The following is a 14,585-nucleotide window of genomic DNA, read 5'->3' on the forward strand; positions in this document are numbered from 1 at the left end:
TATTGTCTGAGGTGCTGCTACAGTAAATGAATGAACTTCTACTGAACGGGGAGAAGTGAGAATTCAACACCACTATTGAACTATATAATGTAATGTATGCACTCTGATATGTGAGCTGAGCAGAGCCAAAGGAAATACTTTTAATAATCAGAGTCAAGGCTCTACTCTTAGAGAAAACGTTACAATCTAGAAGGGGTTTCTGGCTTGTCTGTGTGGTGGAACCCTTTATTTTTTGTTTCAAAATGTGCATTACTTTATAAATGCTGCTGTTTTAAGTGAGAAGGATACACAAAGACTAAACAGCGAAGGATTGTGAGATCAATGTACAGCATATGTATGCACACAATGTACATGTATGCACACACACAAACACACACAATTTTTTTTTTTATACCAATACATCACATTATGGTTGGAAGAAAATGCATATTTATACTACCTACATAAGACATATCCCAATGTCTAGTATAAATCATACATTTAATTTCATTTATTTAAATTACATTAAAATTTTATTACATTTAAATTCTATTTTAATTAAATTAATTTCATTTTTATTTACTTCTACTGCTGTTTAAAAAATTCTGGTTTGTCTTTAATCCAAGTATAAAATAAATGTGTGCATTTGTGTGTGTGTGTGTGTGTGTGTGTGTGTGTGTGTGTGTGTGTGTGTGTGTGTATGAGATTTGTGCTGCCATATTGACCCTGGCGGAGTGTATTTCCGCTCTGCACACAAGATACGTGTTGTTTCTTATGATTCAAAATATGACAATCGCCACAGTAGATATTGCTAATGTAAATGACATCACAAGCTAAACACTCATACACATGCAGCTGACAAACAATTTCGTCTTCCATTAAGGGCAAAACCTAATCTCTTTTAACCCCATGACCTTGTTTTGATTGATGATTTTAGGCACACAGCTCAGACTGCAATAAAAAAAAGAAAAACCAGAAGTCGCAGGTGTGCTACACACTCCCTGTCATGTTTGTGAAACTCGGGTTTGTTTTTGAACTGAAACTGAAGTGTGACGTACAGGAATGAATTGCGCTGCAGCTGTGTTCCCACACTGGATTGACGGCTGACTCAAAAATCTATTCTGCAGATTAGACACCGGCTTACAATTACATAGAATACAGATTGATAAAGAGAGGGAGAGAGGTAAAGAAGTAAATGCGGATGGGTTGTAAAGAGTCCTCTTGCTCCACTTGTGCATGAGTTGGCCTAGTTTCGTTTGTGAGACTTTAACTTGTGTGCTGTGACACTCAGATGCATGACAGACAAACATGCAAATTAGCCTAATGCACAAAAGAAGACATGGAGTGTGAAAGTGAGAGACAAACAAAGACAGAAAGCAAGAGATCAAGTATGAGAAAAGTGTAAGAAAGGAAAGTGTTCTGACCTGAAGGTGGAGGCGTGCAGCCTCTTTACCACCTCTTCACTAAAGTCAAAGTAAATCCTGCCCTTGTAACCGGGCGAGCGACGGTACATGGCCCTGAGACACACCGCAGCACTTGAACACACACACTAGCAGCATCAGACCAGCATGACTACATACACATACACCCCCCTACACACAAAGCCCTCCCACTGAGCTAAGCTCCATGCTGTAGCCACTTCCTCCCAAAGCTTCACCATGAGGCTCTCAGAATCACATAAGTGGGAGGGGAAACAGGGAAACAGTCACGCTCTCTAATCCGGGGCCGGACTCTGACTGGTGGCTCTGCACTAGGTGTGACCTTTTACATAAAGGCTGACAGGTCGTTGATGTAGGTAATTAGAATACATGTCAGAAATGCATTTTAGAGCTTCGTAATAGCCCTGTTTATTTTTTTCTCCCCGCACACGCAGCTGCTTAACCAACCAAACATGTTTCACAGGCTTTTTCACAACACAATGCAGGAAGAAAAAGAATTCCCCTGTGAGCCATGCTGGAATGCTCTTGGTTTAAAGTGTGATACTGTCTGACAGGATGGGAGATTCACTGTACTAATGCAGTGAAAAAAGAAAAGAAGAATGTAAGAATGTAAACTACTACTATAAATATACAATCCAGTATAAAAGCATTTTATTATTCTTGCTCTCGAATGGCAGAAAAAGGGAACCCCATACTGTATATTGTGCCGATTTTCTATACCATCGTTCACAATGCATAAGGTGTTGTGTGTTCTGAGATGCTCACCATGTTTGTAAAAAGTTTACATATACTATATATACTATACTATATTTCACATATACTTTATATGTGTGATGTTTTCATCATCAGTACAAAAAAAAAAAAACATCATTAGGTCCACAGACTAGAACATGTCTATGTATGGTGTATTTATGCACTGCTTGTAAACACATGCACATGCGCACACACACACTCTCACACACAGACTCAGTCAAGCAAACAGACAGCAGAACTGATGGAGCGTAGTTAAAAAAAATTTCCCATAAACATCGCCAGTATTTTGGCTCATATGCGACTCGGGCCACAAAATATGAAAACGGAAAGCGTCATAGTTCATTCGTTCTGATGTCTTTTTAAAGCTTCTACAACAAGGTGTTATGTTATTTCTCGGTAGCGCAGTCAAGACAGGAAACCTCAGATGGAGAGTTCATTCAGATGGAAAAATCTCTGCCAGTAAGTCACAAATCCAGACCTAAAATATAGTAGTTTGTAGTAATAACAATAATTAATGATGAATAATTATTCATTCAGCCTTACAGATGAAATCTTGACTGAAGGATTTCCACTGAGCTTTTTTTTCTTGTGATATTAAAAGAGACAAGAATCTGTCAAGAATCTTTACATGAAATAAAACCAAAAAAAGACACATTCAATTCATAATATTTAAACCATGTAAGGCATTTGTCAGACGCCCTTATTCAAAGCGACTTACAGTTATCTCAGTTATACAGCTGAGCAAATGAGGGATAAGGGCCTTGCTCAAGGGCCCAGCAGTGGTAGTGATGGTATTTAAACCCATGACCTATTTGAACCCAGTCCAACAGCGTGTCTACTGTGCCACCACTTCCCTTTACATCCTTTCTCATTGTTGCTTATTATTTTTTATTTTTTAATAGCTAAATTAAAAAATTGGTCCCTAAATAGGGAAATAAATGTATGTATTTAGGGAAATACTGTATATACATGTACCATATGTACAGGCCGGCTCAGTTTAGTTAGCTGTGAGTAGTCTCATGCTGTTCTGTGCTGTTTTATGTAGCATGTTGATTAAGCTGTATAGCATTATGCATGGTTAAAATGACTTTAAAAGCCACTTGACTGAAAAGTAATTCATTTAAATTATTAATTTAACTTATTTATGGATATAACAATTATTAAATGTATTTATTTTTTTATATTTGAATGAATATTTTATTTTCATTACAAATTCTTTCAATGCAATTCATAAAAACATATCTGTTTAAATTCATGCAGCCTTGGTTATGCTTGAGTTTTTACCATTAACCAGCATGTTAGAGACAATTTACTGGGTTTTCATCATTATAAAAGAAGTGCACTTGGAAGTGCAACGATTCGCATCAACAATAAATCCACTATAAGACATAATTCTATTCATATTAAATAAACTTTCTTTCGGCTTCTCCCATTAGGGGTCGCCACAGTGGATCATCTGCATGTTTGATTTGGCACATGTTTTACGCTGGATGCACTTCCTAACGCAACCCTCCCCATTTATCCGGGTTCGGGACCGGGACTAAGGCTTGTGCAACCGTAATGGCTGGGGGTGGTTTCCTGACCGGGGATCGAACCCGGTCCGCAGCGGTGAGAGCACCGCATCCTAACCACTAGACCACCAGGGTACCTCTATTCATATTAAATATAATATTTTGGATATATGTTTTTGGATCCGTTTCCTAATTCTGTAATAAGAACACAATTTTACCAAGACAATAAATAAACATGCTATTAACATGCACAGTGTCGTTTCTATAGAGCATGAACTTCTCAGAGGACACACCCGGCTTCTCTATAATGAAATCTTAAATGTCACTGTAAGTTCTCTTTAAACAGAATTTTTCATTCAGCTCTAAAAAATAGGAACAGAAACCAAAATCCACCCTACTACATACACATAGACACCCACACACACACATTGTACACCATCAATTGTAGCGTTTTAATACTTTTAGCTTCTATTATTTACTTTTATGATATTGTTTCATTTCATTATTTTTATGTTAACCATATTTTTGATTTTACCTTTTTATGTTAACTATTATTGTGATATACATATTGCATTTTGCACTTTATTCAGCACCTCGGGTTCTACCTGGTAGTTGTTAGGTGCTTTATAAGCAAATACAGTGAAACCCCGTTGTACGAGCAACCTATAGTATGAGCAAACAGAGATACGAGCAAACTCGCTTGCAAAATTTTACCCTGTTTCACGAGCAAATTTCGAAGGCACGAGCAAACCCACGCTGCCGGTTCCCCGTTTTCGGCGGAGGGTCGCATCAGTCGCTTAGTTGATGACGCTTAGTTCAAGTGATCGGAGGGTGCATTTAAGGAGGAGAGCGTGTGTGTGCTGCATGTGGCACTAAGTAGACCGACACAAAAAAAAAACAAATAAAAGTGGCTCCCGTATTCATACGCTCTCCCACAGTAACTTTTTTTAGTTTTATATTTTTATTTCACTAGAAATCTTGAAAAATGTCTCCCAAGAAAATCAGTGATGGTGCTGTGAAAACGAAAGTAAATAGAATTACCATGGAAACCGAGGAGTTTACGAGCGTGGTGCGCGTCTCACACTCGCAATCAAACACTACCACATGAGTAAGTGTTAAATTATGTTTATATTACGGTCATTTGCGGTGTATTTGTTTTTAAAAATAGGCTACAAAGTGCAGAAATAAGCAATCGAATGAGATCTCGGAACGGATTAAATCACTTTTACATTCATTTCTATGGGGAAAATTAGTTTGAACATACGAGCAAATGGACACACGAGCAATTTTCAAGAACGAATTATGCTTGTACAACGGGGTTCCACTGTACTCATGTTTTAAAAGACTCTGGTAAATTTGAAGTACTGACTACACTTTTTACAGAAGTTAAAGTAAAGACGTTTGGGCTCTGACATGTACTTTAGTAAAAAAAAAAAAAGTAGCCATTACTACTACCTGTTTTAGTGTCACGCTGGTAACTGGACCTCAGGTCATATTAATATTAGGGCCATCAATCGGTTAACGATCGCCACGAGCCAACTCACGATTAATCGCAACTAATCGCATGGTTGTCACGAGATCACACACGATTAATCGCAACTCAATCGCAATTTTTCATCTGTTCTAAATGTACCTTAAAAAAATTATACTTTTCAAATTTTTTAATACTTTAATCAACATGGGCATGGACAAATATGAATGTTTTATGCAAATGTATGTTAAAGTATTAGTGAAACCATACTTAACATAGAGCATGAAGAAAAATATTCTTGTAAACGTCTTAAAGTAATTATGGTGTTTTAAATTACGTATATTATCAGGACACCAAACGGAAACACAACCTTTGCTATGTTTCCACACGGACAGGTAATAAGGTGATACCGGAGAAACTGCACCTCTTCTAACGTTCATACGGATTACATAATCAGGGAATATTTGTTTTCGATGTAAATTGGTTTATTTAGTAAACATTTTGATTTCACCTCTTTTATATTTATTTACATTTGTAATAAAAATGGTCAAAAAATGCGTGCTGCATTAATTGTGCGTTGATAAAAAAAATTGTGCAAATAGATTCGCACTAAAGTAACGAGTCTGGTTTAAAAATGTAAAAAGTAGAAAGTAGAAAGATATTTGTGTACAAATGTAATGAGTGAAAGTGTGTTCAAAAAATAAATAGTGAAGTAAAATACTGACACCAGAATAATCTACTTAAGTACAAGAACAAAGTATTTGTATTTCATTACTTGCCACCTCTGTTTAAAAAAATAAAGTTTGTATTGAATTGAACATATACACAAAAATAGTGCATTTATCTTAAAGCGTTAAAGCCGTGTGTAAGAAAACATTGCTCTGCCTGTGCACATCAGAGTCGTGGTTATTAAACCGAATAGAGCTCTAAGACACATTCGCTGACAGATCAGCCATGACACTCCATAACTCACGGTCGTGGATCATCTCTGTCACCCTGAGAGGATTAGAGATCAGACTCTGTCTCCTGCTTTCATTTCCCACTGCAAGTGACTAAGAAACCTATTTCGCTTTGGTAACCAAAAGAGCCACGGCCTGAGTCAGTATTTTAGAAGGAAGGCAGTTCTTTTCAAATGGAGAACACAGAAGGCAGGACAGATGTAAAGCTTACGTCATGTGCCTTAGAGACAACAATGAAAGTGGAGCCTGGCCAGCCGGACCAGTATGGACTGCAAGCGTGATTCAAATGAGAACAATGCTTAAAGTGTCGAGTGTCTAAGAGAAAAGATACTCGCTTTCGATCAGAACAAAAGCTGAGTGAGAACACCACCCAAAGCATTCCTCAGTCCATTAATCTGGCTATTGATCGTTAAAGTCAGACAGAGATGAAGAAAAAGGAGGAAACACATAATGTAATTTACACTATTATATTAATCTGTTTTTTAATGGGATAGAGTACCTTTGGGGCAGCAAAGATACTTTGCTGGAGACAGACATGGGATTTGCAGTGCTGTAATGAAACTGTGCTATGGAGAACTGATGGAGATGAAGTTTCAGCTCCAGCAGTTCTCCATAGCACAGTTTCATTACAGCACTGCAAATCCCATGTCTGTCTCCACTAATGTTTCCTGGAATGTAAATAAATATTTCCTTTTTTTTCATTCATTCTTCTCCAGTAAGCGTTTTATCCCGATTGATCTTGAGCCAATCCTAAAAACACTGGGAGCAAGGCAGAGAGACATCCTGGATGGGAAGCCAGTGCATCACAGGGCTCTATGCACACACAGGAGGCAGTTTAAAGTAACTAATACACCTATAGGAAGTTTTTTTAGGATATAGGAGGAAACCAAAGATCCAAAAAGCCAGAAGGACACTGAAAGAACATATGAAAGGGCACACAGAGAGTAACCTGAGCTCGGGATTGAACAGCCATGGAAGTGTGAGGCGGGAAGCCCTTCACCTCATACAGCTCAGGATATAAACAAACAACCCAGACTCTTCTTCTCAATTAACTAGAGATGGGACTGATCCGATCTCAGAAACAAAAGAGATCGGATATCAAAGAAAACATAGCAGATATGAGATCCTGTAAAAAAAAATGCCCAATGTTCCATTTTTTTGTGACTGGAAATGCATACACATAAAATGATTACAAGGTTCGATTCCTTAAGGTTTCTATCTCAGGGGCTTGTTTTTTTTTAAAAAAAAGCAGTATCCCTATAAAGATAAAATTAAATAGTATCATTTGGTTTCTCAAAAATCGTCCAAGCACCAGCACATGGAAAAAAAAGTTGATATTTCATTTTCTGATAATGGATCTGACCACAGATTCTAGCACAGAAATGTCATCATTACACACTAATAATCACACAATACAATTTCTTTTTTTATGTTTTGATTTTGTCATAGCACTAGTGAAAAGGCTTTGTGTCAACAAGCATATTTAGCAGTAGCCTAATGGGCATTCAACAGAAACCCTGCTTAAATATTACTCCAGTAAGGAACACCTTTTACATTTCTACTTGAGTAAACAAAGTATCATCGCTGTAGTGAAGTAGCCTTATCATGTATCTGTACTTTACTGAGGTATTTCCATTTGGGGAGATATTTACTTTAACTTCACTACGTTTCAAAGTAAAATATTATACTTTTTACTCAACTACATTTTGCTAAATCAGTCATTCCTTTTTATTTATGAGTGGATAAAAAAGTCAAGTTTAACAGCAAGCAGAACATTTTGAGAGAAATAAAGATAAAACTCATGACTCTAACATGCCACAACACCCGTGGCCTTGCACATTTTGTTCACTATTTTAAAAGAAGGCTCATGATAGTTTATTAGATATAAATCAGTGTTTGACTCATTAATATCATGTTAGGAGTAACATTTTAACAAGTCTTTTCACATAAACTGAGCTGATAAAGAAATATTCTTTTAACAAAAATGATGATAGGAACATTATAGCCATAATAAATTACAGTACTTTGGATTCTTAATTACATTTGAAGGCAAAGACTTTTTACTTTTACACAAGTGAATATTTAACGGGAGAAATTCTACTGCAGTAATATTTCACTTAATGTATCTCTACTTTAACTCGAGCACTTGGTTTGTGTACTTCACTGCTTTTAAATGAATGTATCAAAAGTAAAAGCACTGATGTATGAGATCTGTATTGATGTAATTCAGTGTTCCATTCCTTTGCACATTACACTTTTTTAGGGAGAAATATTACTATATGCAATACGTCCAGAGTGACTTAAATGTATAAAGCTGATTAGTTGGAGATAAAGAACCTTTCAGTGGTTGTTTGGTGGTGCTGTGATTTAACCTTCTTTCCAATCCAACATTTGCACACAGTGAAAGTATCCTTACTCCACACAAACTCTCACCAGAACCGTGGATTTCCTGTTATGCTACAGGTTTAATACATTATTTATTCACTTCAAAATGGTAAGGAAGTATTTCTGAAAGGTAGTGTATCAAAAAGTCAACTGTTACACATTCAAATAGAGAGAGAAAAAAACTTTTCAAAAATGAAAGGACTCTGATGAAGTACAGATACTTGAAAAATGTACACGGTAACAAATTATAAATTCTGCAGTGCTGTCTATCACAGCAGAGCACATACAGTATCCTTAAAGAGCACATTTATAACTTGAGCTGTCTGAAAGGGTTCTCGGTTTTTGAAAGACAAACTGAAGAACCAGTTCCCTACATTCACTAGGGGGCAGCAGTGCACAAATCCTCACTCGATTTAATGGCGTGTGTGTGTGTGTGTGTGTGTGTGTGTGTGTGTGTGTGTGTGTGTGTGTGTGTGTGTGTGTGTGTGTGGCTTATATCCACTCAGGGAAAAAACACGACACTATAGTGGAACACAATTTGCAGGAGCCAACAAGAAAGAGCACATGCTGATTTGCGCTTGAGTCCACAGGAGTCTTATACGCAAAGAGATTGTTGATTAACTGCACACTGTTTATAAAAAAATAAAAATAAAACATTGTAGCCAAATGCAGACAGACGTGAGCAATGCATGAAATGATGGAACAGCAGAAGAAATATTTACATAATGCAAAAGCCAGGCAGACCCTCTAAAAACCGTGACTCGCCCACATATAGCATGTTAATCTCACCAATTGTTTATCGGTGTGTCAGACAGGAGAATGATAGAGAGGGCCTGTCATCTCTGACTCATTTCTTTCCAGCTGAATGAAGCCAGAGCTGAGAGCAAAATGACTTTTTCCCTGCATGGCTTTTGGCAGGATAAAATGAATCAAAACATGAATTTGGCTGAAAATCAGAGAAGACAAGAAGCAAGACAGAGAGGGGGCGCCACGCTCCTCCTTATGTCTACCGGTGTTGCTGCCTGCGGGTCCGAGCAGGACTGTGGAGTCATCATGGACAAGGCTACATTAGACAACAGACTGACCCTGCCTGAGACATAAAGCAGCTCACCACTATATATATATATATATATATATATATATATATATATATATATATATATATATATATATATATATATATATATATATATATATATATATATCTTTTTGAGCATCGCGTTTCACATTTAGTCCCAATTTGCTCTTAGAATTCCTTCTACTCTTCAGGGAAGATGTTCAACTAGATTTTGAAGTGTGCTTGTGGACATTGGGGTTCAGCCACAAGAGTGTTAGTAAAGGCATATACTGATGTAGGATGAGGAGGCCTGGAGTGCAGTCAGCATTCTAATTCATCCCAAAGGTGATTAATAGGGTTGAGATCAGAGCTCCGTAGCAGGCCACACAATATCTTTTTCTCCAAACTATTTAAACCATATCTTCGTGTTCGCTTTGTGCACAGAGCGTCGCCATGCTGGAACAGGTTTGGGTTTCCAAGCTCAAGTGAACGCTATAATTTATTATACCGCATCCAAAAAAATGCTATACTATACTGCCTTCAGCTTTGTGGTAACAGTTTAGAAAAGAACCACATATGGCAGGAAAGGTTGGGTGTCCCAATACTTTTGTCCATAAGGGAAAATAAATGCTAGTTCATATGTTTCAGAAAGAGGTAGGTCTTCACCTGTTTGAACATCTCCAGTGATTTAGCTGTTTGGACATCTGGGGACAGTTCGTTCCACTACCTTGTTGACAGAACAGAAGAGTCTTGATGTATACCTACCTCTTACCCTGAAAGATGGTGGGACCAGCAAGAAGTGCTAGAAGATCTGAGGGAGCGTGGTACAGTGCGAGGAGTGATAAGAGCTTAAGCTAGAGATTCTAGTCCATGTTGCCCTGGTTGCATCACATTTCTGCAGATTTGTCATCTGCACATTCATGCTGCAAATCTACCTTATTATCACATTCAACAGGTGCACTATTTGATTCAGAGCAGGTGACTGGAGAGGCATGGGAAGCACACTGGGATCACTGGCAATTTCATGGAACCAGTTTGAACCCTGCGTCACGATGCAGTTTTATCTCTGCGCCCAATGTTACCTCAGATTGCTGTTCTTTTCTGTCTGGACAGGAAGTTGATTAAATCCAAACCTTAAACAGATGCAACAGCAACACTCAGGTAAGATATGTCTTTCAAATAATGCTTGATGCCCAATGGAAAACATTTGCCACACCATTACACCCCCTCCACCAGCCTAAACGGTTGCCAGTATAGATTGAGCCTGTGGATTTATCCTGTTGATTCCATAATCGGACCTCAACATCTGTATGCTACAGATATTCTTCAGACAAAGCAAAGTTTTACCAGTCTATATTTTTAGGTTTAAACACTGGTTGTTATTGTAGCTTTTCTGTCATCCTGTCACCTTTCTGACCACAGAACTGCCACTCACTGGATGTTTTTTGTCTTTCGCACCATTCTGTGTAATCTCTACAGACTGCTGTGGGCAAAAATCCCATGAGTTTAGCAGAGTCTGAATTACTAGTGTGTCTGGAATTAACAACCATACCAAGGCCAAAGTCACAGAGATCACATTTTTCCTCATCCTCATGTTTGACATTAACATTAACTGAAGCTTGTGACCTGTATCTGTGGGATTCTCTGACTTGCACTGCTGCCACATGATTGACTGATAGGATAATTGCATGAATGAGCAGTTGTTCCTATTAAATTGTATAAACCATCAATTTAGAGATGCATTCATTTTAATAACACTGCAGAAAATCCACAAACAATGGAATTTACTGCATATGGTTTTATTTAAAAGCTTTAGACAAGGGGATAAGTGTTTTAAAATATCTTTTTTTTTTCATTTTAACAAAACATTTCCTTTTTTTCCCCCTTGCCCTTTGAATGAGGGTGACCTTAAAGCCGGTACATTGCTATTAGTGCCAGTGGGTTTCAGACAATGCTTCTCTATGCTTGCCGATCAAGGGGGAAATTCCAGACTACTGATCCCTGCACTTTCCATTTATGTGGGCTTCTATGTCCAAAATGATCCAGCTGGCCCTCACCCTGCACACACGACCAAACCATTGCATTTTTCATTTCTGAATTTCCTTTCCGATCGCAAGATTCACGTCTTGCTCTTGTTTAAAGGGGAACTGTGACTGAAAACTTGCAATATTTCTTAAAAGACCCAGAGCATGTTTTTGTCTGACTCAAGCAGCGTGTGGATCTTTAAGGTTCACATCGTTTAAATACTACTGATGGACATGAGAGAAAGTAATAAAAGAAGGATATCTTTATCCTTAATTAATTAACATAGATACAGTATGTACTGTAGTGAAAAAAGGGAAAAAAATGGTAAAAGATCTGTTCACTGTTCTGCTCGGGTAATTGTTTATGAATTACAAAACTTACAGACTGCAGAAAGAACATTACTTATAATCTAATACTCCAGTACTTATGTTAGTTCTCACTCTTCAGTGTTCTGTATTGTTAAAAGATTTATGATCACACTCTTGATGTCACCCAAATGAGGATGGGTTCCCATTTTGAGTCTGGTTCCTCTCAAGGTTTCTTCCTCATTACATCTAAGGGAGTTTTTCCTTGCCACAGTCGCCATGGCTGCTCATCAGGGATAAATACACACCATCCACCTTGACTGTTGATTGCTGTAAAGCTGCTTTGAGACAATGTCTGTTGTGAAAAGCGCCATAGAAATAAACTTGACTTGACAAAACTAGATCTTATCTGAAATCAGCAGTAAGAAAAGGCCTTTCCTTTCGCTACTTTATTTATAAAAGCCTTTAGGGGTAAAAAAAATTCCAAAATAAGGACTAATGAAGATGAGTCACTTTGCAGTTCATTTTTATAAGATCAAAAAAACAGCGCTCCAAATTATTCAAAAGATGAATGGAGACTTTTTGCAGCTGTAGCTGATAATCTGTACGATTATGATAATCAGTCTTCTCGTGATGTTCAGTAATGACAGACATGACATAAATGTAAAAGTCAATTCAGATGTAAACCATGTGTTAAATAACTCTATAACAATGCTGTCACACTGGTAGAACTATCCTGGCAGTCTCCTGTGGTTGTGTGCTTTTCTTTCTTGCCGTTAAAGGAAATCATGTTCGTGGTGAAAGCAAAAACTCCACTGTGCCTTGCACAGATCGTGGTACCCCATCGTATTGAATACCAAATTTTTCGGAATAACAAACGCTCACAAAAATCTTCACACGTATTACTGAAGTTCGGGGTTCAAAGTACTGACACATTTTTGCTGCTGTATAACACTTACAACACATAGAGCTACACTTCAAAACACAAATTGCTAGTTTGATATTTCGTACATAAACCATGTAGATTTCTGCAGAACACACGATGCAAAGCAGAACTTTATCATCACGTATGCAATCTTGTGTGTGCAAATCAGAGTGTTGTGAACGGAGTGGTTATTCACTTATTATGAGTAAAAAAAAAAATCCAGTAAAAGTCGTTCATCATTACATTTTTATTACTTCTTATAAAGGTTATTATAATGGTTATAATTATAATTATATGATTAGGTGCAAGTGTAAACCAAACCTGCTGTATTTTGTTACATAAAGTTAATATAACTGCCATATGGAACATCCATATCCCTTTGTCCCTTTACTTTAATGCTTTCTAACACTTCAACCAAAACCTTTTATTAATCTACAGGAAATATGTACTAAAGCTTCTAGCCCAGTACCAACACGCAGGAGCTAAAGCAAAAACCTTGCATCTACATTCATTACATAGGCATTCATTCTATTAGGTAGCCAAGCCAGGAAGTTTTTGAGAAGTAGGAAGGAACCGGAGAACTTACAAGGTAATAACATATGAAACTCTGTACAGACTGTAACCTGAGCTCAGGATCAAACCCCAGACCCTGGAGCGGTGAGGTAGCAACATGACCTGTTGCTTCATCATGTAACCCTACTTCAAACATGTACAGTATGCATGAATAACTATCAGAAATGACTGAAGATATTGTTCAGATCTATATAACTCCGACACAATGGATATTTTTGAGCACTTTCATATGCGTGGTTTACAGAAATGGTGTGAATGCTGAGATATTGCACTTCTTTTGCTAGGTGAGATGACACATTACGTCATTGAAAAGAAGTTGCTTCCCAAACAAGCAGAAGCTTCACTGCTCAATGAAACGCACTTTCAGACACAAAGGTGTTGCTCCGTTCCAGCAGTAAAGAAAGTCACAAGGTTACCTGATGTCTAATTGAAACATGGAGGCATGGTGACATCAAAGTAAGCGAGCGATAAGCTGAGAACGAGTGATCTTTCCACTGAGCAGACCTCATGATCCTTAGCGAGAGGAAAAGGGCAGCATGCAAAATCGAAACAGTGAAAGCCGAAAGGGCTTGGCTTGCAATCGGAGAACACAGCAGGCTCAATGCAAAAGCTTTTTAAGCCCTCTACTTACACACTGAATCACCTGATCTTACCTATCACACATCGCAACACCCAAGTCTCCGGCGCTTATATTACGACTAAACAACTTTAATGCAAAACTTAATGATGCATAATTGTCCCTATTAAATGTCTAATAACAAACATGCAATAATTACTAAACAATTATGAGAGTCTATTCATAAATCTGTGTTCCACACCAAGTAGATTTCCCAGCTGTAAATAAAATCTCAAAACAATAAGGCTAAAAATATATTACATTCTTATATGTGTTTCTTGTTTCTATAGCAACAGTTAATTCACAGGGAATTTTTTTTAATCCAAATGATAAAAGTGATCATTCACCAAATAATTAATATGATGGATTTTTTTATTTTTAGACATTTATTTAACATTTACTGTTTGGAAAGTGTCTCAAGTGTCAGGGCGTTGTTAACGTCTAGCTCTTTGGGAAAATCTTGAGAGGAAAGAAACAGCTAATAGAGAAACAATAAAACAGTGATACAAAACAGCTCAACATTGAATGTAAAAAATAAATAGATTTAAAAAATGATTGAAAATTGAATATATTTTATAAATAAAAAT

The 14,585-nt window shown here is 37.3% G+C and overlaps 1 protein-coding gene across 5 annotated transcripts in view; it reads right to left on the reverse strand.

The window, feature by feature from the left end:
- The window catches only part of pde4ba (phosphodiesterase 4B, cAMP-specific a), a 170,777-nt gene that overhangs the window by 57,362 nt on the left and 98,830 nt on the right, over positions 1–14,585 (reverse strand). The window contains exon 1 of one of the 5 annotated variants that reach the window (XM_046848811.1): positions 1,404–1,546. The exons of the other annotated variants lie outside the window; for them this stretch is intronic. Within the exon in view, the coding sequence (XP_046704767.1) occupies positions 1,404–1,492 (89 nt within the window). The 5' untranslated portion in view covers positions 1,493–1,546. Of the gene's footprint in view, positions 1–1,403; positions 1,547–14,585 lie in introns of those variants that run through there. 5 annotated transcript variants of the gene reach the window in all.

The sequence above is a fragment of the Silurus meridionalis genome, chromosome 1, assembly GCF_014805685.1.
Source record: "Silurus meridionalis isolate SWU-2019-XX chromosome 1, ASM1480568v1, whole genome shotgun sequence".
Classification (NCBI taxonomy): domain Eukaryota; kingdom Metazoa; phylum Chordata; class Actinopteri; order Siluriformes; family Siluridae; genus Silurus; species Silurus meridionalis.